Source organism: Canis lupus, chromosome 8 (genome assembly GCF_048164855.1).
Source record: "Canis lupus baileyi chromosome 8, mCanLup2.hap1, whole genome shotgun sequence".
Lineage (NCBI taxonomy): Eukaryota > Metazoa > Chordata > Mammalia > Carnivora > Canidae > Canis > Canis lupus.
This window is the reverse complement of record NC_132845.1, coordinates 58,271,240-58,295,326: the sequence shown is the minus strand read 5'-3', so window position 1 is coordinate 58,295,326 and position 24,087 is coordinate 58,271,240. Positions and strand designations below refer to the sequence as shown.

Below are 24,087 nucleotides of genomic sequence, written 5' to 3'. Positions count from 1 at the left end.
GAAGCAGATTTATAGGAACTTGGGGCTTAGAGCAGTAGAGAGTACTCAACAACTGTTTGTACAGAATTAAAAAATCTAACATCTATTCTTGATAAAAGCCCTCAGCAAAGTAACAAAAGAAGGGAGATTCTTTAACCTGATAGAGAGGGTCTATGGAAAGCCTATAGCTGGCATCATACTTCATTGTGAAGACTGAACACTTTACCCTAATATCAGGTGCAAGATAAGAATATCCATTCTAATCGTTTGTGTTCTAGCCAGTGCACTTAGGCAAGAAAAAAATAAAAGGCTTTCAGTTTGGAAAGGAAAAAGTAAAACTGTCTGTTGAAAGACAGGATCATCTATGTAGAAAATCTGATGGATCTTCAAAAAAGCTACTAGAACTAATAAGTGGGTTCAATAAAGTAGCAGGATACAGATCAATATCCAGAAATCCAAGTATTTTTGATGCTTACAATGAGTCCTCTCATTAAAATTGAAAATTTGAAAAGCACTATTCATAATAGCATAAAAAATATGAAATACTTAGAAATAAATGTGATGGGGCACCTGGGTGGCTCAGTGGTTGAGCCTCTGCCTTTGGCTCAGGTCAAGATCCCGGGGTCTTGGGATCGAGTCCTGCATCAGGCTCCCCATAGGGAGCCTGCTTCTCCTTATGCCTATGTTTCTGTCTCTCATGAACAAATAAATAAAATCTTTTTTTTTTTTTTTTTTAAGAAATGTGATAAAACATTCTAAGCCCTGTACACTGAAATGTACAAAAGATGTTGAGAGAGGTCGAAGAAGACCTAAATAAATGATAACCATGCTCATAGGCTGGAAAACTCAATATTATTAAGATATCTATTCTCAAATTGATCTAAAGATTTAACTGAATCCCAATTAAGTCCCAGCAGGGCTTTTTATAGAAATTGACAAACTGATTCTGAAATTCATGTGGAAAGGTGAAGGACCTAGAAAACCAAAACTATTTTGGAAAAAGACAATCAAACTTGGAGGACTAACAGTGAGTAATTAAAGTTAAGAGTAACCTGATCTTAAGACATATTATATAGCTACCCTATCAAGACAGTGTGGTATTGGCATAAAGATAAACTCAAAGATCAGTGGAATAGAACGGAATCTAGAAATAAACCCAAAATAGATGGACAGCTAATGTAAAGGCAATTCAATGGAGATAATCTTTTCAAAAAATGATGCTGGAATAATTGGATACTGCATATTTTATTTTTATTGTATTGTATTGTATTTTTAAATTTTTATTTTTTAATTTTGTTTTTTAAAGATTTTATTTTTGAGCAATCTCTACACTCAACAAAGAGCTTGTACTTACAACCCCAAGATTAAGAGTCATGTGCTCCACTGACCAGACCCAGCCAGGTACCCTAGATATACCATATTTTAAAAAATGAATCTTGATCCATGCTTTGTACAATAAAAAAAAATTAATTCAAAATGAATCATAGATCTCAACATAAAACCTGGAACTATAACAATTTTAGAAGAAAATGTAGGAGAAAATCTTTGTGACTTTAAGTTAGACAAAGATTTCTTGGATATAACACAAAGATGTGATCTTAAGAGTACAAGTTGATAAATTGGACTTCAGAATGAAAAACTTCTCTTTAAAATATACTGTTTAGGGGCACCTGGGTGGCTCAGTAGGTTAAATGTCTACCTTTGGCTCAGGTCATGATCCCAGGGTCCTGGGACGAGCTTCCCTGCTCAGTGGGGAGTCCACTTCTCCCTCTCTCTGCCTCTTCCCCTGGCTTGTGCTCCCTCTCTCTTTCTCAAATAAGTAAAATCTTAAAAAAAAAAAAAAAATACTGTTTAGGGGATAAAAAGACAAGCAAAATGCTGGGAGAAAATATTTGCAAATCATATAACCAATAAAGTATTTGTATCCAAAATATGTAGAGAACTCCCCAATTCAACAGTTAAAAAATATATAACTGAAAAAAATGGGCAAAAGACTTGAACAGATAGACACTTCACCAAAGAAGTTAGATTGATTGCAAAGTACGTGAAAAGTGCCCAGCTTCATTAAGGAAATGGCAAACTAAAACCACAGTGAGGTACACTACATGCCCACCAGAATGGCTAAAATTGAAAAGATTGCATACCAAGTATTGACGAGAAAGTAGTGGAACTGGAACTCTATCTGTTTGAATCTAAAATGGTATAGTCATTTTGAAAAAACATGAACACTTGCATGACACAGCTATTTCTGTTTCAAATAGTTGTTTTTAGACTCGAGAAATGAAGATCTATGTCCACACAAAGGCTAGTACATAAATGATCAGAGTAGGTTTGCCTATATGGCCACAAACTGGAAACACCTAGCTGTCTATCAACAGGCAAACCGATAAACATGCCGTGATATGATCTTTCTGATGGAATACTACTTAGCAGTAAAAAAGAATGAGCTGGTGCTACAGGCTCTTACATGAATGAATCTCAAAGTGATTATATGCTGAATGGAAGAAGCGAGGCAAAGGAGTTTATGTCCTCTAAGAATCTGCTAACATACACTCCTAGACAGCGTGCACTTGGGTGGAGTGACAAAAAGGATGGCATAGGGGAGGGTTGAGCAGACGCTAAACCACTGAGCTACCTAGGTGCCCCCCAGTGCTGCTCTTAAAAACAAAAAAAAAATCTGAATTTAAAGCTACTTTGCTGCTTGGTAGCTCCATTGCCTTGGTCAAATTGCTAAACCTCAGAGCTTCCATTTTCCTAGCTATGAGGTGGGGCTGGAGATATCTGGCACCTTGGGTTATTTGTGAAGATTACAAATGTAATGTGTAACATGTGCTTAAGGCCTCTAAGTGCCCAAGATGGCAAAATGTAGGGGATAATCAGGTTCACGCAATAGAGCTCATTTTCTGGGTGTGGTGAGGGGCCCTGCATTATCTGTGTGGGTCTCTAAGAAAATAGATGTAGCATCCAGGAAATAGATCCTTTCTGTCCTGTATCCAGGGTTTACCTGGAGGAACGCCTTCCTTGAAGTCCAACTCACAAAAGAGTTGGGAAGTAGTTATGTAGTAATCAGGTAGTTATGGATAGTTTCTTTGGTTCAGTTTCCTAGAAAACAGAATGAATTGGAAACTTGAATTCTGAAGCCTTCACAAGTGGCCCAAGGCCCTTGAAGAGGAGGTGTGTAAGCCTGATTTTGTCATGGGATGGTGTTGGCCAAGAGCCTGACTCTTGGTTGGCACCTCTGTTTCATTTCTTATGTGGCGTTACTGAACAGAGGCAGAGGGTCACCATATGGCAACAATTCGAGTTCCTGGCCTCATTAAAATGTTTTGGGTCTGATCTTCTGTCTTTTGGTTGAAACTCATAGGAAAGCTATAAGAATAGTACAAGGATCTATTTCTCCCCAGATCATTTGAGAGCTACCTACTGGAAGTTCTATCACCCCTAAATTCTTTAGGGAACATGCCCTTCTAGCAAAGACATTCTCCTAAATCATCATGAGATAACCATTCAGATCAGGACATTAATGTTTATGTCTCCCTGTCCTCTCATCCACAGAGCCCACTGGAGTTCCATTTGTCCCAGTATTGTCTCCTGTAGCAAAGGATCCATCGCTGGGACATGTGTTGCATTGTGGTTATGTACATTTCTTTCTTTAGGTGCCTTCGACTGGGAAGTACTCCTCAGCCTTTTCCTTGACTTTTGTGACCTTGACATTTTTGAAGATTATGGGTTGATTATTTAGTAGAACAGAGCTGATAGAAGTTTCATGTGAGCCACATATGTAATTAAAGTTTTCTGGTGGCCATGTTAAAAGAGGTAGAAAGAAACAGGTATAATTTATATCCCAAGTAACATCATTTCGCCATGTAATGAATATCAAAAACTATTTTTATTAAATATTTTATTTATTTATTTATTCATGAGAGACACAGAGAAAGGGAGATAGAGACACAGGCAGAGACAGAAGCAGGCTCCATTCAGGGAGCCCGACATGGGACTTGATCCTGGGACTCCAGGATCACGCCCTGGGCTGAAGGTAAGCGCTAAACTGCTGAGCTGCCTGGGCTGCCCAATATCAAAAAATATTCTTATTATCATTATTAATCAATATCAAAAATTATTAATGAGATACTTTCTGTCTTCTAATAGCACATCTTTGAAATGCAGGCTGTATTTTACACTTGGGATGTATCTAAATTTGGACCCGCCACATTGCATGTGCCAGGTTGCCATGGGCCTGGTGGCTGCTGTATTGGACAGCATGGCTGTAGGCTGTCCTTCAGTTCAGGTTTGTTTGCTGTTCCTTCTGAGTCCGTTATGGTTATGCTTTTTATTTTTGCAGAAGTAATACAAGAAGTGGTGTTCTCTGCATCCTAGCTGGTGGTATACAATTTTGGTTTAACATGGTGTCTGCCAGGTGTCTGCGCTGTAAAGTTGCTCTTTCCTGTGTGATTAAGAAGTATTTTGCAGGGAGGTTCTCTGAGACAAAGTCATCCCACTTATACGCACTAGACTTAGCATCCAGTGGGGTTTCTTCCCTAAGATCATGTATTTTTTTCATGGTTGCCAGCTTGCTGTGTGGTCCTTTTCTATATTCCCAGCACTCACATTTCGTGATTAATGATGTTTATTATTATGTGTTAATTTTAGTGGGTTTTAAAATTATCTACGGCCCTAAGGACAAATTAGGTAAAATATCTCAAATTTTAGCTAAAAACAAATGAAGAGTTGGTTTGATTTCCGTAAGCAGAGTAAATAATACGGTGTTCAAGCAAAAAACCAGTTAACCGAAATGCACGTTCCAAAAATAGATTCGTGAGCACAGTGTGAGAGGAACGTTGGGGTTTGACAGGTATTTTCCATTTCTGTCAAACCTTTTACCTAGCTTCACCATGGCTCTGTTTTTCTCATGCTGAGTTACAGGGGAGGTCTGCCCCCGTCAGGACCCCTGCACCTCATTAGGTGGCGCGTTGGTAGTGAGTCACAGCGATATAGTTGACGTTTTTGTGTTCCCTCCAGCATGTGGTCATATTTGTAAGTGCTCTTTTAAGGGAGGACTCTGTGGTCATTAGAAGCCAGCTCCCAATAAACTTGCCCCCTGTTTTTAATGATTTCATTGTGCCTGTTTCCCCTTTGGCTGTGAGGAACAGTTAATAAGCTTGCCACCATGCCAGGCTGTCTGCCCTCCCAGTTAATCAAGGGGGATTAGGGATATGATCATAACTGAAAATTGGCAGAAAATTAGCTTGAAAAGTAATGTGTACAATGTAACTTGATGAATTCCACAACAGGTGTCTGTTGCCTGCTTTGACAGGACTGTCTGGGTTCAGCAAGCTCCTTAACTACAAGAAAGTGAATGTGGCTTTCACGTCCCTGGCTCCTGAAGGCCTCTGGGTCCATATCCCCGCCCACTCTTGACCGTGTGCAGTGCAGCCCTCAGGGTGGGACGAGCCCACAGTGGCCCGCACAGATGTCCTAAGCCAGGACTTCTGTGTGCTCCACGCCCTTCTAAGTGTGCACATCATTGGTTTTGGATTGCATTTTGTCCTGGATCTCAAACACAAGGGAGGTTACGTGTGGCCACTGGAGGGCCAGGGATGAATTCTTCAACAGGATTGTCACAGAGGCCTCTGGCAAGAGCAGGGAAGCCTTTTTTTTTTTTTTTTTTTTCTTTTTTCCAGATAGAGGTTCCAGTCAGAGACTTGGGGGAAGTTCTTTTAGTTTCTGAGTCTCAGCTTTCTGTTCTAGAAAGGAAATCTTACCTACTTCATGGAAAAGTCGTGAGGGTTAACCAGGGAAACTTGTATTAGGTGCCTGGTGCAGGGTGCTTCTTGGTGCGTGTTCAGTACATGCTACCTGCTGCCCCTTCCTTCCTCTGTCAGATGACTCTTGCCCTGTCATCTGACCCCGCATCCTGGGGATAGGGCGTGAGGGTAGTGACTATAGAAGATTCATAGTGCTGATAAAGAGCATGATATAGACCATAGGGCTGAATTTCTGGCGTGGTCTCTATTTCCTAATGGAAGGAAGTCACAAGTTCCTTGTGGCGTTCCTTGTGGGCAGGCAGGAGGCCCACGTGGTGCGAGTGTAGAGGAGGGGGCGCGCACATTGGGATCATGAAGGAGTGTAGCTGAGTGTGGCTAAGGGTGATGGAGCCCCCATTGGGGGTGTGGAGAAGCGGTGCCAGGACCTGGCCCTGTTCTGGCTGTGTATGGGGGCCTGGGGTAGAGGGCTGCAGTAGGTCTCCCAGGAGACTGTGGGAAGCTGGTCCACACTCCAGGGATGAGGTGAGGGCTGTGGAGAAGTGGACAAAGTATCCAGAGTCTCCCCTCACAGCACCATAGGCCTGTGCACACCATTCAGCCACCTTGCTAATGCCTGCCGGGAACGGGGCACTGAGCTAAGTCTTGCATGTGGACCTCAACAGAGACCACCCAAATGGGAGTAGACAGGGGCTGTTTATTCAGAGCTCGCTGTGGCGAGGGAGGTGGCCCCCTCACTTGTGTTTTGGCAGAGACTCAATGGCAGGCCGAGGAGCGAGAGAGAATGGAAGGCATCAGGTGTGCCCTGACTGCAGGCCGGAGGCTGGTTAACTAGAAGCAGGACATCCCTCGGTCAGTTGAGGGGAGCGTATTTGGCTTCCTCTGGTTGGTCCTAGTTTGGAAGCAGGAACAGAAAAATGAGGGAAGCTGTCAGTTACAGATCAAGTCCTGGTCATCTTGAGCCAGTTATTTTGGAGGTTTTTGGCTGCCTTCCTGGCCTGGATGCTAGAGGTAGGGGGCTGACTTCCTACAAGTCTGGCTTCTAGGGGGTAGGCTGGCTCCCTGGGCTGGTTAGCGTGGAGAAGAGGCTGCTTCTCTGTGCTGGCAGCTGCAGATTGTGGGTCATAGTCCTGTTCTTACATGTGGTCTGTTCCTGGTGTGTAGACCTCTTTTTCTCGCAGTTTGCTTTATCATGCTTTCTAGATGTTGCATTTTTTTTTTTTTTAAACAAATCAAAGGTTTGTGGCAACCTTGCATCAGGCAAGTCTGTTGGTGTCTTTGCCAATGGCATACTTCGTGTCTCTGTGTCCCATTTTGGTAATTCTTGGCAATATTTCAAACTTTTGTATTATTATATGTTATGGTGATGTGTGATCAGTGATTACAACTTGCTGAAAGCTCAGATGTTGGTTAGCATTTTTAGCAATAATGTATTTTTAAGTGAAGGTATGTGCATGGTGTTTTCAGACATAGTGCCATTGTATATTTATTAGTTAACCGTGTAGTTCAAGTGTAACTTTTATATGCACTAGGAAGCAAAAAAAAAAAAAAAATTATTTGACTTGCCTTATTGCAGTGATACTTGATTGTGGTGGTTTGGAACAAAGCCCGTGCTATCTCTGAGGTATGTCTGTAGCCAGTCTCTCAGAAGAGTGAGTGTGACACAGTCTGTTCTGAGTTTTTCACAGCCCAACCCGCAGTCTCTTATCTGGCAGGTCAGGGAACAGAGTGGCCCCATTAATCATCTTGTCTCTGTATGGCAGGGTCCCAGCCCACATCAGAATTTGCAGACTGGGCCTGTCAATGGTTTCTAGCTGATGGGCACAGTTTGTTTGCCCTACAATGTTTTAAAAATTAATTACCATATTAAAAACAAAAACCAACCAGATTTCTCATTAAAATCCAAAGATTGAGTATGTGGTTGAAGCAGAGTAGTCCTGCTGCTCTCGATGGGGCGGGTGTTCTCCATTTCACCCCCTGCATCTGCTCTTGTCCCCCTGCTCCACTCACCTTGCCTGGCCTCTATGGGCATCTGATTCTGTCAGGAGCAACAGGCTTTGTTCAGATGAAACCAGGGGAAGAGGAAGCTCACACACCAGGGATAAAAGAGCTACTGGGTTTTTAGCATGTGGGTGGCCAGTTCTCTGCAGAGCCCCTTCATCTGCTCCCTGAACTTTCCAGGGGTGGGGGAGGCAGGGTGGGGGCTGCTTCTCATCTCAATGGTAGGTGGCCCACCTGTTTTCAAAGGCTGAGATGAAGTGAAATGCACATTAATAGTATCAACAGTCAAGTTCTGCTGAAAGTGGCTTCATCTTCTGTGATGACTCACATTGTAATTCAGGATGCCCCAGCACCTTCTTGACAAGGAGGCAGCGCTGCTCTGTTGCCCACGGGAGCACTGACCAACAGAGCTCTGGCGAGGGGCCTGGCTGATGGGTGGGTTCCCGGACATACAGAGACAGTAGGCACACGACCCATCACCACCCCAGCAATGGTGTTCTAGGTCTTAGGGTCCTTGGTACCCTGTGGCCAAGGTGCAGGGAACTGTGCCAAGTAGTGTAAAATAAGTTTTCTCTGCTGCCATTTGAAGGAAGGTCCAAAGAGCAGGCTTTCTAACTAAAGTTCTATTAAAAAAAAAAAAGGGGGAAAAAAGGTTTCTGTGTACTTAGAAACAGCTCTCTAAGCAACAGATATAAGAACAGTCCGTTATTAAAAAGCCTGTTTCCCTTGTACGGTCAGAACTCTGAGCTCGCCTACCTTGTCTAGGAGCACTGTCATTTCTCTTTTCAGATTTAGAGACCTGAGGGTGAAGGCATCAGATTACATCGTTCTTGAGGATTGACACTTTTTTTTTTTTTTTTACCCTTAACTGGGGAAAGTCAGACAGAAAAATAGAATAATGCAGTGAAGCCCATTGCCCAGTAAAAAATGGCAGCTCCTCACTAATCTTATTTGACCTACACATCTCCCACATACCTGACCCATATTATTGTGAAGTAATTCTCAGATATTGTTGCACATCTAAGCAAAACTTTGTTTTAATGAATGCTCGAGTCCTTTTGTCACTGTACCAAACACTAAAGGCCAGACATCGGATTTCCAGTCTGCTGTTTGTCTTTTTTTTTTTTTTTTTTTCTGTTTGTCATTCACTGGCCCTGGGATCTTGGGTAAGCCTTTAAGCTCTCTGACCCTTTGGGTCCTCTGTGGAAACCCCTGGACCATGCTGTATCCTAGCTCGGCTCAGTGGTTGTTGACGAGGCCCTGCTGAGACCACAAGGGAGTAGGAGCAGGGTACATGGTGAACAATTGATGCACAGACACAGAGAATTACTTATAGAATATATTTGCCACATGAAAGACTGCTCCTCCCCTCCCTGCTCTTGCGGCATTCACTAGCCAGACTTTGGAAATGGCATTGTTGTCAGTTCCCATCTTTCTCCCATATAGCTGAGTGTCCAGAGAGGCCTTTTCCCAGGCGGTTGATGTGAAGGTCACAAGCTGAGATGTGACCCCTTAAATGCCTCTCTGTGTCTCCGCCTGCCAGCCTTTCCCAGCCCAGGGGGCATGTTCTCGGCCCAGTGTGCTCCAGCACCCGTGTGTGGTCTAGCGCTGGCCCTGCCTTGTCCTTAGCGCTGCGCTCAGATGGACCACCCGGCCGGCCCCAGCAGAGGAGAGGGCGACTTGGCCCACAAGTGGTTTGGTCCCTTGGGGTCTTATTTTTTGCTGTTATTTCCTCTGCCCAAAAATAGCATTTTCTATCTATAGTACCTAGTTTGGAACAAAACTGTTGCTCAGAAGTTAGGGCAGCAGACTTCCTGAGTGCCTGCCGCCCGAGTGTGCAGTGAGCCCTAGGTTCTAGTAGCCTGATGGGAAGCAGGAACCCTGATGAGTGAGAAGAGGTTTGTTGGTTAAGCTAAAATCTAATTTTACAAGAAAGGGAAATCATATATATATATATAGAAGTGGCCAGAAAAAGCAATCTCTCAAATTGAAGCAGCCCCGCTCATCAGAGGAATGGTGTTCCCTTTTGTTTGGTGCCACCCCAGCCTATGCACTGCCCCGAGTCCCCCCTTTTTAATTGTCCCGTTGGAAGGCATTTCCCACTAAAGAAAGAGCTATCCTGTCCTCCCCAGGACCTTGGTGTTTCAGCCCCGCACATGGCAGGGTGTGTTCACAGGGAACACTTGCTCTGCTCTGTGGAGGCTCTGTGGCTTTGTGTGCCAGAGCTTGGGATGTGGTGTCACGCAGGCCTGGGCACCCCTGCTAAACTATGGGAACACTGGGTAAGTTCTCGGACCTCCCCAAGCTTCTTGTGTATAAAGATGATATTCATGACGTGCGTTCTAGAGCTCCTGTAGTGATGAAGTGAAGCAAGCTAGTGAGCAGTGCCCAGCACACACTCAGGCGAATGAATGATAGCCACACATTTGTAGGCTCCCTGTTTCTAGCTCAACCAGAGCAACTTTGCCACAACCCACAAGGAAGGCCGAGGGACACCCTGCTCCCAAGTAGAAAGGATCCAGGAGGCACCTAAAATCCATAGGCCTTGGCTTGGTTTGGACATGGTACCCCATGCCCTGGTTTGGGTGGTACCCTGCTCTCAGAAGAGACAGTGGTGGTGGGACCAGGACCATGCTCGTCACTTCTTAGAACTGGTCACCCATGGTGCTGACTGCAGGTCCATGGTATTGAAAGACCCAGCCTCTGATCCAGCTCAACTGCAAAAAAACTGGTTACTTTGATACGTAGCTGAGGCCTTTTTTTCTCAGTGGGTTTGGGATTCTGAAGGGAAGAGTGAAGTTATTAATTAATTCTCTTAAGTCATCAAAATGGTGGGACTAAGACTGGACATAATTGCCTCAGAAGTGTGTGGGTCTGTCCTTTATCTCATGCACTTTGACATGACCATAAATTCACAGGATGTTGGGGCCAATAGGATCCAGGGACACTCCTTTAGCCTGGGCTGTTTGTACAGATCTGCAGACTATAGCTGCTCCATGAGGGCTTCAGGAACAGGGCAGGGAGAGGGGGCACAGCAGTGAAAATAGTGCATCAGAGGATGGGAGGTCGGGAAGCGCGCTGGTCTGGTGTACCCGTGACACTTGATGGGCCTATCAGGGATCTTGGTAGCAAGCAGGTGGCCCCAGTTCTGGCTGACTTTAAAAGAACCACGTGGGAAGGGTGTTGGGACAGGGATACACAGGACTGGTTGGCAGCTAAGGGCCAGCCTGGGGAGTGGGCAGGACCCCGAGGACACCAGGGCACAGGACGACCTTATGGCCAAAGCCATCTTCCCACCTTCCCACCTTCTGGTGGCTGAGCTGGAACCACCTCCAGCCCTCCCTTTGTCCCTTCCTAGATTGAGGGTATCTGTCTGATGGGTCTTGGACCACTCCTGGCTGACCTGAGATCTGGTCCCTTCAGCTTCCTGCCTTCTGGTTCTCTGGATATGGGTTCCTGGAATTATTCTCCCCAGATCACACACATAGGGGAAAGACAATAAAAAAAAAAAAAAACCCAAAAAACAAAAACAAAACTGAGATCCTGTTTGGATCTCAGCAAACATTACCAGATGACTCCGGTAGTGGGGTGGCCAGATTTGGTAATCCGACCGAGTGATTGGGAAAGGCAGTGCTTGACAAGCCGTAGGAGGCCAGGCCACGGGAACCTCCCCTCAGCTGGTCTGGTCCAAGAGGCTTGCATGGGAGGGGAGACATGTCCAGGATGCCAGGGGAGTGGGAGGCTAGGGGGGTCGGAGTGAAGAGTGGCTTTAGAGAGAGGGTCAGAGAGATGGGTTTCAGACACATGAAGTTGAAGGTGAGGCAGTGGGTGGCCTTCAGAGATGAGAGGAAGGGAGAGACTCACCTGGGGTCCCCCAGAGAGGCGGGTGGGACTGGGCTGGCTACACAGCACCATGCTGTTGCCCCCCAAAACTCAAGTCAGGTGGGGGGTGTTACTGAACGCAAGAGAAGTTTATTCTTAGGTAGTGATTAAGAAGGAGGTAGTATGGCACAGGGTGTGAGAAACACGCAGGGTGTCAGCAGTTGGCAGGGACGAGGACTTGCCCTTGACATAGGAAGCAGTGTGGTCGGAGAGGGTGAGGCCAGAGAACGTGAGCAGGGGAGCAGGTGGCTGGTTTCTGCAAATGAGGACTGCAGTAGGAAGTGGGTTTTTTGTTTTTGTTTTTGTTTTTGATTTTTTTTTTTTTTTTTGGTAAAGTGAAAATATTCATTATTTCTGAAAAATGAGACTGGACAAAACGCCAGAGGGAGTGGGAGAGGGGAAAGTGCCGAGTGGCTATTAGCTCACCTCCATGCAGATGAGGTATCTGGAAAGTCCGATGTATTAGAGTGTTTGTGATCTGCCCACAGGGTACCTTTTTCTGAGCGACACCCAGGAGTGGCCTTTTCAATGGAAAGTGTGTATTATCACTTTCAGAGGGAGGTGGGACTTGCCATTGTGTCATGTAACTGGGTGGACGGAGCAGCTCCTGCCCACGAAGAGCCCTGTCTCCCCCCGCCCCCAAGTCAGTGAGCAGTGCCCCCAGCTTCCCAGGGTTGGGGCTTGGCGGCAGGAGAAGCCTCCTGGCCATGCTGCACGAGCCCCGGCCCACATGCTGCGTGCGCACGTCTGTGTGGAAGAGGAACAGCAAAGGCACCGCGTGCTGGGAGCTGCGGAGAACATTTCATGGAAAAAAAGTGCTATTCAAGCTGGCTTCCGTGATGAGTAGTAGGTAGAAACGGGGGTGAGGAGGAGGAAGAAGGCATTTCGGAAAGGAAGAGCCCGAGCGAAGGTGCAGGTGCGGGGGCTGGAGTCCCGCCCGGCCTCTGCCCCGGGCTCTCCGCAGCTGTCGGCGCTCTCGCTCTTCGCGCCATGTCCACGCACCGCCTACTCACTACTACTGATGTTTTATTTAAAGTGTTTTTTTTTTTTTTTAAACTTAAACAAGTTTACTTAAAAAGGAAGATTGGATCCCTGCTGTGATTTGCACATTAGTACTGTTGTCATGGTCATCAGCTGTTCCGGGCCACCTCGTGTCCTCCCTTGCTTGTGTCAGGACGGTCTCCTTGTGTGGTCCACATGGCTGTGACCGTTGGTGCCACCAGTGTAACCGGTTATTGTTTTTAACCTTCAGTCTGTAGGTATACAGGAGCTTTGAAGTGTCGTCCCCTCGTCTGTGTTTCCCTCTTGGCAGTGGCCTGAGCCATCAGCTTGCTGGGTCGTTCTTCCAGGCCTTTCTCCTGAAGTATTGTTTTGTTGGTTTTATCATTGCCTTTAACATTAAGGGTATCATATTGTCTGTATGCCTGCTGCTTCTCAAATTTGTTGAAAGTACTTTAGTAAGTAAAAACAGTAATAAACACTTTTTATTTAAAAAAGTATCACAGTACACAGAGGGGGTAAATCTAAGACACAAAGCTGCTTTCTCTGTTTCCAACTCGGAAAGGCTCCCCATTGCCCCCTCCCTCTGGGCTGCAGGGCCTCCTGCCGCAGCCTCACTGGCTCCCTGATGGCTTTCTGTCCCCAGCCGGTGGTGGTCCATTCACTGCAGCCCCTGCAGCATGGGGATGCTGATCGCATACCTCTGCTGTATGGATTGGCAGCCCCAGGACAGTGGTGGGGCCTTCCTTGTGCAGCTCCAGGCAGCCTGGAGGCGGGCTAGCATACAGGTTGGAGCTCAGGTCATGGCTGTGCTGCCAGGCTCCCTGCTGCTCACTGTGCCCCAGGGGTTCATAGCAGGCAAGTCAGCTCCCTGTGCATCCGGGCCTCATCCCCACACCAGAGGACGCTCGTGCCTGCCTCAGAGGCCTGCTGGCAGGATGGACTAATGCCTGGAAAGTGCTCAGTGCAGGGCCTCCCTGGGGGGGCGGGGGTGCTCAGTGCTCGCTGATCTCTTACCCAGGTCGTTTAGCCTTCACTGCCGCCCCCTGACCCGCCCACCACCCCTTGCCCCCGGCCCAGCACGAAGGCTGGCATGGGGGTGTTCAGTATGTGTCTGGATGGTGGAGAAAGGGAAGAAGGAATAGAGATGGATCGGGCACAGGTGAGGCTGTGAGGGGGAAGCCTGCAGAGGGGCATAGGAGGTGGCAGGGGACAGCAAGGACAGGAAGAGCTGGGTGGGCTCAGAAACCATTCTCCGGGGGTCTGATGACTCGAGGAAGGAAGCCACATGATTGGCATTCACCAAGGGGCTGGGCCTCCACCTGCTTCTGGCCTTGGTGTCATGGGCTCAGGTGGATGGAGAGACTCCGAGCACCACACTTCCTTGGTGCCCTCCACCCCCGCCCCGGCTCATTTCTCTCCAGGCACTGCCGCCGTGGAGGAGCTGGAAGACTTTATCAACAACATTAACAGCGTCCTGGAATCCTTGTATATTGAGATCAAGAAAGGAGCCACCGAAGACGACGGGAGACCCGTGTACGCGCTGGTGAGTGCCTGCTGGCGCCCTCTTGCGGCGTCTGTGCGGAGCAGAGGCGCCCCTGCCGCAGCTGCCCTGCAGGGGGACGCAGACGCAGCCCGGGCCACCAGAGCCACTGTCGGCGTCCTGTGCCATGATCAGGGCTGGGGGCTGTCACCTCCGTGTGCACGTCACTGCCCCACACCGAGCCTCTGCCCGAGACAGGGCAGCGTGCACTAGGCTTTGTTTGGTCTGTTGACAGTTCAACGCAAGCAGTCACCTCAAAAGTGTGGAATATTAGGATTAAAAGGAGGAGAGTGGTTTCTCATTTTTCATAAGGCATAGAAGCTGTGAGAAGGAAAAAAATGTGGGGCACTAGGGATTGAGAGCCAGTCAGGCCTCCTGTTGTTCCAGTGTCCCTCCTGGCCAGGGAACAAGGGGCGAAACAGGCAGGCGGAGCAGACAGGCCCCCGGCCCGGGCTAGAGCACCACTGTAGGCCCATCTGAGGAGACCAGGCTCCCCCAGCCAGCCCCACCCAGAGACAGGCGCTGGCCAGGACTCCCACACCCTTCCCCGGGAAAAGGGTTGTGGAGTCAAGTAGTTATGGGAACGCTGGATTAAATGGGTGAATCTGATTTGTTTACTGCTGGCCTTGTCAGTTACTTTTGCATGTGAGGCTCCATGAAGCATGCAGGTAAGTTCCCCAGATGTATCTGGGTTTGGAAGATACTACACGTTCTGAAAATCTGAGATTCAGACGTGCTGACTGAGTTAGAGACTTAAGTCTGTAACATGTGACTGTTCACAAATCCAGCCCTGTGGCCAGCAGCACCTGCACACTAGTGCTCAGTGGCTGGTGAGAGGTGCTCTACTAGCTGACCAGCGAGGGGCCCAGCCTGACTGCCATGCTGACCTCTTTTTTAGGTGAATCTTGCAACAACTTCTGTTTCCAAAATGGCCTCAGATTTTGCAGAGAATGAGCTGGATCTGTTTAGAAAGGCTGTAAGTACAGTAGTTCCTGTTTATGGGCTGGGCTTCTTAGGGGAGATTTGCTGTCTTCCATCATTATAAATGGAAACCAAGATCTTGGAGAGTCACCACTGCTGCCATCTGCAGGGGGTGGGTCACTGAGCAGCTCACCACGATGGCAGGAGGGCGCCAGGGCTGCCCAGGAAGGAAGAACTTCTCTAGGTTTAAACCCGGATTGGTTGTGCACCATGCCTCTGGTTGTGCAATGCAGGTGAACAAGTGCTCCTCCTGCTGCTCCCAGCAGGGTCCAGACCCCCAGAAGCAGCAGCAGCAGCACCAGGGAAGTTGCTAGAAAGGCCAAATCCCAGTTCCCCCCCTCCCCTCCGCCCCACACCCCAGACTGTTGAATCCAGGTCTGCATTTTAATGAGGTGCCCCAATGGCATGTTTCCCCATTCACACTTGAGAGGCACTGCCCTGCCTCCCCAGCATCAGAACTGTTCAGCCTTGTCACTCACCTGGTGAGCACCTGGCCGTGACAGTGGTTCTCAGCCCTGGATGCATATTCTAATAACCGGAGGGTAAAAATAGTTGAGACATTGGGGCCTCATCCACACCTGGCCAATCCAGGTCTCTGATGACTCCTCCTAGAATCATTCCTTTCCAAGCCTCTGGTGACAAGTGACAGCCAAGGTTGAGAACCAGGCACTGGGATGCTAGCTGGCCCTGTGCGGGCAGGAAGTCTATCTTCCCAGCAGCCCTGTGAGCAGTGTCGGGACCAGCCCGCTGGGCCCTCCTGGCCTGGGCTCCACACTGTCTCTGCAGCTTCCGAGCAAGCCTGCCTCCTGGTTCACCCTGGCTTTGCTGTCTTGCCCTTCCTGCCTCCAGCCTGCCCTTCACCTGTGAGGTCCTGTCCGTGTGAGTCCTACCACCTGAGTAGGAGGGTGCTGCCTTGTTATTCATTCATTCCCCAGCTTCTCTACCTTCAGGGAGGTGGGGGCAAGAGAGGATTCTTGATTTAGGGGTGTTAAGGTCATTCATTTGGCACAATATCTCAGGGTGAACACTGAGTCTAAAGGACTGACCGTGGTTATGGCTTTTGGTGCTCGTTACAAAGCTGTCTTCCTGAAGGAGCGTCCCAGGGCCCAGTGCTGCCGCTCATTGCGAGCAGTTTCACAGCCTCCTGCCCCCGCCAGGATTGGTGTTCTTGCTCAAATGTTGTTTTTTGGCGGTTTGATAGATGAACATGGTACCTGCTGTTTCTTCCAGTTGGAACTGATTATTGACTCAGAAACTGGCTTTGCATCTTCCACAAATATTTTGAACTTGGTCGATCAACTTAAAGGCAAGAAGATGAGGAAGAAGGAAGCAGAGCAGGTGCTGCAGAAGTTTGTACAGAACAAATGGCTGATCGAGGTAGTGTGGTTTCCCCAGCCCGGCACATTTAGAACAGAGAACAGTTTTTCTCTAAAACCATATTGTATCCAGTTGTTATCTGTTGAGCTAGGCCCTATCAGGCCTCTTGTCTGCTTTAATGCCCATCGGGACCCTATGAGAAGGACTTGGAGCCTCCCACTCGCTCGTGTCATGTGGCCAGGGCACCCTGGCCAGAAGTGCAGAGCAGGGACTGCACCCGGTTTGGCACTCTGGTCCACAGATGTGGGGCGCTGTGGGTGAGAGCATGGCTCTGGCATCGGACCCGGCCCAGTTCCTGGTCAGGGAACCTAGAGCTCCTCTTCTGTAGGAGGGGAGGAACAGTGTCACCTCCTGGTGGGAGGCGGGGGGAAGGGACGGCAGACGTCCAGTGCCCAGTGCTGGGCTCCCAAAGGAATTGCCATCCTTGTGGTGGTTATTGTCAATGTTACATCAGTCAGGGCCCGGGGTCCATGGGCCTTTTGCTTCGACATGGCCCCCAGGTGCAGAGAGGACTTGGGGGCAGATGCTGGGGAGGAGCTGTGGATCTCTAAAAGGGACCAGACAGCACTCATGTTCACGTTTCTAGACCCCCCGTGGCTGCTTCTGCTGACTGGAGCAGAGCAGATGTTTCTGGGCTTTTCCCACGAAAGGTACCACCAGGAAGCCCAAGGCAGACAAGCCCTGAGCTGGCCTCTGACCTCAGCCGTGCCCCTGAGTGCCTGTGTCTGCACGCGGTGGGCTCAGGTCACCCTCTACTTCCTCGTTCGGCGGTCTTTCCCGTGGCTGGAGGCTGCAGCTCACGGTGAGGCACTTCTTCACTACCCTCCCCGGGACAGCCTGCCTCTGGTCACCGAGCGGTGGCACTGAGTACTTGCTCCCGAGGGGCGGGCCATCCCTGCAGTGTGACCAGCAGGCCTCAGGGCCTCCGGTGCTTCCCTGGCCAGAGGAAGACAGTTGCAGGGCTGAGGGCAGGGGTGGTGGGACCTACCACAGTCTTGGGTTCTCCGCTGTGCCCTGACGTCAGCCCCTCAGCTCTGGTGTTTAGCTGGGCACCTGTGGCTCCGTGGCATGGGTGGTGTCCCCCATCCAGGCCTGGGCCAGGGTGACCACAGCTCCTAACAGTGGCCGTGTCACAGGCTCTCTTCCCCTCCAGGGCAGGTTTGGCACAAGGGAGCATTCTTGGGTAGCTCAGGTTACAACCGACTGAGCTCTGCCCCAGACCAAGTGTTTTAACAACCTCTCCCTGCACCTTGCCGCCCCTGCAGACACTCCGCCAGTGCTGCTGGGGGATGGCTGGGTAGGGAGGGGATGACCCGGAGGGATAGAACTTAATTAAAATGAACTCAAACACATACAAGAAGTATTTGCTCCTCATGGGAGGATGAGAAGATAAATATTCTCCATGATCGCCCATTGGTCCACCCCCCAGAGCTCCCCACCCTGCCACTCAGCAGCCCTGAGCACCCTGCTGTGGGTGCACATCCAGGGCACAGATGTGAAGGTGTCCCGGTGGTGGGGGCTGGCAGGTGGGCATCTGGGACCGGGGGAGGCCCCTAGGTGGGCTGGCTGCAGTGAGGGTGCGGGTCCTCAGCGTGGGGGCCTCTGCTGACAGCCACACTCCACACAGCAGGGGCCATCCTGCTGCGGGGCCTGAGCTCAAAGGATAGCTGTGAGGCCTGGGAGATCTTGGGAGTCTGGCTTTTCTTTGGGGGACCAGGGCACCTCATCTGCAACAGGGCCCCATAGGACTGAGCAGGGTCATGAACTATGAGCACTGGCCAGTTCTGGGCACACAGTAGGTGTGTAGCACGAGTAGAACTTGTTCACGGGGGCCTGGGCATTCACCCTGTGGTCTCAGTGCAGGGCCGAGTCCACCTGCCCTGGGAGGTTTATCACGGGATTGCCCAGTGCTGAGCCCCGCACTAGGCTTGGGGACACAAGAGCAGAACCGGGCCTGGCGCTGTCCCGGGGCCCGCGGCCTGGGGAGGAGCCAGAGATTGGGCAGGCAGCTTGCCGAAGTCGAGGTACAGGTGGAAAGGAAACACGCTCGCAGGACAGCTTTTCCCCAACTGAGGCAATGACCCCGGAGCTGAAGGCTGGAGTGCTGGCTGGGGAAGGAGAGGGAGGGGTGCGCATGAGGGCAGGGGATGTGCCCAGCTCACCCCGTGGGAGGCCGCCTCCCTCTCCCGGCTCCGCATCCTCCCTGTAGGGGAGCGAGGGCTGTCCTTGCTCGGGGGCTGCTGGCACACTCGTGGTTCACGCCTGTGTGGCACAAGGGAGGTGCCGAGGCAGGGGTGTGCGGAGCCTCACCTCATTCTCTTTCAGTCTTGGCCCAGGTTTTCGTGGCTTGTGGCTCTGCCCAGGGGCCAGCGTGGACACCTGCGGGTGGGGACTGGTGAAAACCAGCGGCGTGAGGGCTGCCCCCTCTGCAGCTCCGTGGACCGTGGGCCTGCTGGGTGGGAAGGCCCTGGCTTGCCAGGGGCTCAGACGTCGCCACTTCCCGTTCTGCCCTGCAGAAGGAAGGGGAGTTCACCCTGCACAGCCGGGCCATCCTGGAGATGGAGCAGTACATCCGGGAGACGTACCCCGATGCCGTGAAGATCTGCAACATCTGCCACAGCCTCCTCATCCAGGTACCGTGCCGGCGGCGGGTCACCTTCTAGAACTCATCCTGAGCCTCTGCCTCTGGCACGGGCAGACATAGGGCATCCCCTGGGAAGTGTCTGAGGATGACCAAGCAAAGGCCTGTCCTTTCTCCCCGCGGGGCCTTGGTTCTAGTCCAGGGGCTCTCAGAGGTCTGTGTGTAGCCTGCGTCACCTTGGCAGTGGCGTGAACATCTGGGCGTGTTGACCTCTGGTGTTTGGTTCTGTGCTGCCTACTTGGCGAGGCTTTGCTGCCGCCGGGCCAGCACGGGACGTCTAGGGTTCTTCCTTCTGATTCTTACCTTTCCACGGTCTTCAGCTGTGCCTCGATGAGCCTCTTTGCACACGTGCTTCTGGGCACCTGGGGTTGGTTCCCTGGGCCAGATTCCTAGAAGTGGAATTACTGGAGGGGCTCACACGTTTTCTTAAAGCCTCTGACCCACGTTGCCTGGCGGCCTTCCTGAAGGCTGTAGCTGTGCACACGGCCCCTGCGAGGTCTGCGCCACTGTGCGCTGGCTGGCAGAGCTTTCAGTGTCCTCCACCTACATTCATTTCTCAGAATTCTGTAATAAAAATTCCTAAAAGCCCTTGAGCTGAGGGCTTTGGGATTATCATTATTCATTGGGGGCCTGGAAGACAAAACTGTGGAGCCTGTTGGGCATTCTCCTGGCCATTTGCTGGTTTGTGACCATGGAGGTGCATCTAAGGTTCCACAGCCGTCGCCTTTCTGGTTTCAGGGTCAAAGCTGCGAGACCTGTGGGATCAGGATGCATTTACCTTGCGTGGCCAAGTATTTCCAGTCCAATTCAGAGCCACGCTGCCCCCACTGTAATGACTACTGGCCTCACGAGATACCAGGTTCGTGTCCCTGCGGTGCTCGGGGGCTGACCCCTGGCCTCTGGGGGGGGGGGTGCTGGGTGGCAGGACTGAGGGGACACCTGGGGACAGGGAGCGCTCAGATGAGGGCTCCGTGCCTGCAGGTCTGTGTGAGCAGGACCCGAACCCAGTAAGTGGAGGCCTTCCTGCTTGCACACTTGCAATGGCTTAGAACCCAGTAGAACTCCCATGGCACGTGCGGCTCTGGTCTAAACAAGCCCTCCCCCCCCCCCCCCCCCCCCCGCCTGCCTCAACAGCCATCTCAGGATGTGAGGTGACCCTCCCTTCCTGGCTGCGGTGTGGGGGTAGATCAGCAGGGAGGGACGAGCACAGAGCCCACGGCAGGCGACGTGGCAGTGGACGCGGCTGCTGCTGTGTGCGCGCCCAGCACTGCCACTCATGGTACCTTCTGGCCTTTTCCATGTACAGAAGTCTTCGACCCCGAGAAGGAGCGGGAGGCTAGTACCTCCAAGGCCAACAGAAAGTCCTTGCGGTCCAGGCAGCACTAGCTGGCCCAGGCTTGCTGCCTTTGGGGGATGGCAGGTGAGCCCTGTTGGGAGGACTAGCATCAGCGTGACTAGCGGGACTAGCATCCCGTCTGCTCTGTGTTCACTCGTCAGCAGGTTCAGAATAAAAGTTACTAATGAGTCACTGCTTCCTTGGTCTGTGGTCGTGCACCGCCCTGGGAGGCTTCACGTGGTGGCCCGTCCTCTCCTGGGCTCCCTGGTAACTGAGAACCCCCTGGCTTGGGTCACTTGTCCCATCAGCGCAGGCCAGCCCAGCCGTCCCCAGGTCCCTGCAGTCTGGAGCCTCCTGTGGCCCAAGAGGCAGCTTGCCTGAGCGGGCAGGAGGCTGGCGGGCTGGGCTGGAGGGCGCTCTCCTCCTGGGGCCCTCCACCCCTGCATGGCGACGGGCTGCCTTGCCATCTGCTGTCCTAGCTGCAGCTTCCTCCCTGTCTGTCCTGCGTCAAACCAGCCACCGAATCCTGTGCCCCTGCCCCCTCCGCTAGGTCTGCTCCTGGGGCAGCCGGCCCCCCCGCTCCAGGTTCTCCCACCAACGCGACCTGCCCCTGACACGTCAGCGTGGTGTGGCTCCTGCTGCCCAGGGGCTCAGGTGTAGACCCGGGATCCAGGAGGCCGGCTGTGCCCGCTGTTCCCACGTGGCATTTCCCTCAGTTCGGAAGGGCCCTCTGTTCCTGGCCTTGGAGCCCCTGCACACACTGTGCCCTCTGCTCAGGAACTTTCCCTTCTTGTTTCCCGCCATTGTCTGTGTCTGGCTGCTCTTTGGATCTTGTCCCGCTTCCAGCCCTCGGTCCCCATTTGCCCACACTTCCCTGCTCATCACACTTGCCTTCTGGTTCCTGTCTCCGTCTCTTCCACCCTGATTATCCCCCCTTTCAGTCATGACCGAAAACCTAACCCAGACTGGCTAAAACAGGGAAGGACTTGGCCAGAAGGCATCCTTCCGGAGAAGCTTGACCCGGTGGGTCCCGTGATGTCACCAAGCATCCACTTTGCTGCCTCTGCTGTATTTTCATGAGCCGGCCTTGTGCGTGGGGCCTACTAGACGGTCTCCCAGAAAAATCCAGCCACTTTCTTCCTGCTAGCCATACTTCCAGGCCTCGCACACTAGTGCCCCAGCAGACACCTCATGGTCATAGCTCCACTCTGGATACTTCCGGAGGTGGGGACAGGATGGCCCAGTTGGCACTAGCAAATCAGGGCTTGCCTCTGAGCCACAGAGTTATCTCCCAAAGATAACTGGACATGCTCTTATCAGGCAGGTGGAGAATGAACTTGGCACCAAATGGACAGTGTGGCCTCCACCTATGCAGGCAGGGATGCTCTGCCCTGGTCTGTTCCACAAGCGCAGTGCACAGGGGCGACTAGCATACAGGACACGGTGGACAAATGACACCTGCTGATGGGAGGCTCACCTTCCCAGCCTCAGGTGGGTCTCCTCATTGCCCAGCTTCCGGACGGTGAGACTGCTGCCAACTGGAGCTTCTGGGAGCCAGCGTGGGATCCCCGGGCTGCCCTCAGGAGGCAAACAGCAGCCCACTGATAGAACCCCATGGGCGCCCCCCGACTGCATGGGGAGGTCAGTAGTGTCAGGCAGGCAACCAGAGAAGGGCTTTCTTGGCAGCCTGCAGGGATGATGGGAAGGCAGGAAAACCAGTTGAGAAAAGATGGTACCTTGGAACTGGGGGTTTGGGAGGGCCAGGGGGCGGGGGGGTTCCCCACAGCCTGCTTCCTGCCTGCCTGGCCTGGTGGTTTGGCTGTCAAGGAGGGGCAGGGTCGTACCATGCAGGTCCGGTTGAGTCCTATGACTCCACAAGCTCTGAGCACTGGCCCCTGGCCCCTCCCCACCCAAGGCTTGCATCTCCCCTGCATGGATCCCAACGTGAACTTCTGGAGGACTCCTTGACACCGCCCAACCAAACCTTCACAATTCTGAAGACCTTGTCTGGTGCCCCAGGCTTTTGGGATCAGGCCATTGTTGGCCTCCCTGCACAGCCTGTCTTCACCCCCTGCTCCCCCTGCTGACACGGTCACTCCAGGAACTGACAGGACAGGTGACACTCGTGGCTGTTCCCTTTCCAGGCTTCCCCTCCGGCCCGTCTCACAGGCTGTCTCCTTGGCTCAGCACCCTCGCTTGTCCCCCGCTCCTCCCACCCCTGGCTCAGTCCAGGCCCCCTCCAGGCCCCCTCGCTCCGGCTGCTCGGGCTCCTTCCTCTCCCCAGGGCCAAGGCCTTCCTGCCCCAGGGCTGCTGCACCTGTTCGTGGGCAGTGCTGGCCTCCTGGTCCTTCTGGCTTACTCAGATGCCATCTGTGGTTAGTCACATCTGTCCCTGTCCCTTCACAGCCCTCACCACCATTTGCATGAATTCACTGCCACCCTCCTCTCCAGACTCTAGGAGACCGCGTGACCTGCCAGGGCAGGGCCACATCTGCTCAAGGCCACGTGTGCCTGTCGGGGCAGACCCTGAGCAGGCCTCTGCAGCTCGGGTGGGGAGTGGGGGGCTGAGCTGGCCTTGTGCTCGCCCCTCCTTGGCTCTGTGAAGAGCTGGCGGGCACTCTTCCTTTGAGTGGCCTTGAGCCTACCCTCCACAGGGCTGAGGCCAGCCCTCGGCAGCTGCTGTAGCTGACAGCCTCGGACCCCTGTCCAGAGGGCACCTAAAGATTTGGTCTTTTGCCACTTTACAAGGGACATTTGTTGGAGACGGCCAGGCCTCTGTATCAGGTTTTAATGCCCGTGTCATCTGGTCCCTAACCTCAGAAGCATGATGTTACAGATGAGAACGGTGGCTCGGAGCAGACGTGGGGCCTGGCAGTTGGGAGACCGGAGCCCCACGGCCACCCTCGGGGGGGGGAGGGCTGTGGTGCAGGCAGGCCCCTGACTTAAGGGCTCCTGCAGAGCCAGGTGGCCGCCTTTCCTGATGGCCGGTGTGCCGGACACTATTTTCTTTTTTATGACCCACTGCCTTCAGCGGCATCAATAATTTGGTGTACGTTCTTCATCTGAAAAATTTGGCAGAGAGCTATTAATGACGCCAGGTGGGGGAACCAGCGGTCTCCACAGAGAGCCCTCCCTCCACTTCCCGAATAGCTGGCCTCGGCCTCGGCCTGTGCCCTGGGAGCCCTCACCCCGCGTGAGTTCCAGCCATCCTACAGGCTCCACCCGCCCCCCGCCCTGCCCCCATCTGCCTGCTCCAAACCCGGGAGCCCAAGTGATAAAGCTCAAACGAGCAGCTAAGAGTTCCAGCTGCCCACCGGTGCCTCCCACCCCACCCGGTTACCCAGGGTCCGCGTGTCTGCCAGGCCCGTCCACCTGAGTGGCCAGGCCCCTGCTGCGGGAGCTGCACCTCATTGGCTCCTGGAGCTCCGGAGCGAGCCTGTGGGCCCTGGTGCTGACTGCAGGGCCATCTGCTCCCCTGGGGGCAAGGCTATCTGCAAGAGGGGGACCAGTGAGACTGAGGGGCACGACGGGGGTTCCTGGGTGCTGCTGATGGTGGTTTCATGATTCAGGAACTGGCTACTGGGAG

General features: G+C 52.0%; 1 protein-coding gene and 1 long non-coding RNA gene across 2 annotated transcripts in view; one reads left to right on the top strand and one right to left on the bottom strand.

Moving 5' to 3' along the window:
- The window catches only part of NSMCE1 (NSE1 homolog, SMC5-SMC6 complex component), a 32,435-nt gene extending 11,742 nt beyond the window's left edge, over positions 1-20,693 (top strand). The window contains exons 3-8 of the mRNA XM_072836258.1: positions 14,048-14,169; positions 15,065-15,142; positions 16,378-16,524; positions 19,041-19,157; positions 19,904-20,024; positions 20,472-20,693. Coding sequence (XP_072692359.1) covers positions 14,048-14,169; positions 15,065-15,142; positions 16,378-16,524; positions 19,041-19,157; positions 19,904-20,024; positions 20,472-20,551 — 665 coding nt within the window. The 3' untranslated portion in view covers positions 20,552-20,693. The remainder of the gene's footprint in view (positions 1-14,047; positions 14,170-15,064; positions 15,143-16,377; positions 16,525-19,040; positions 19,158-19,903; positions 20,025-20,471) is intronic.
- LOC140638621 (uncharacterized) lies at positions 16,420-20,258 on the bottom strand. The gene is made up of 2 exons (XR_012035650.1): positions 18,835-20,258; positions 16,420-18,632 (listed from the first exon to the last, which is right to left on the bottom strand). It is a non-coding gene; the product is annotated as an uncharacterized lncRNA (long non-coding RNA).
- Positions 20,694-24,087: the final 3,394 nt, after the last annotated feature.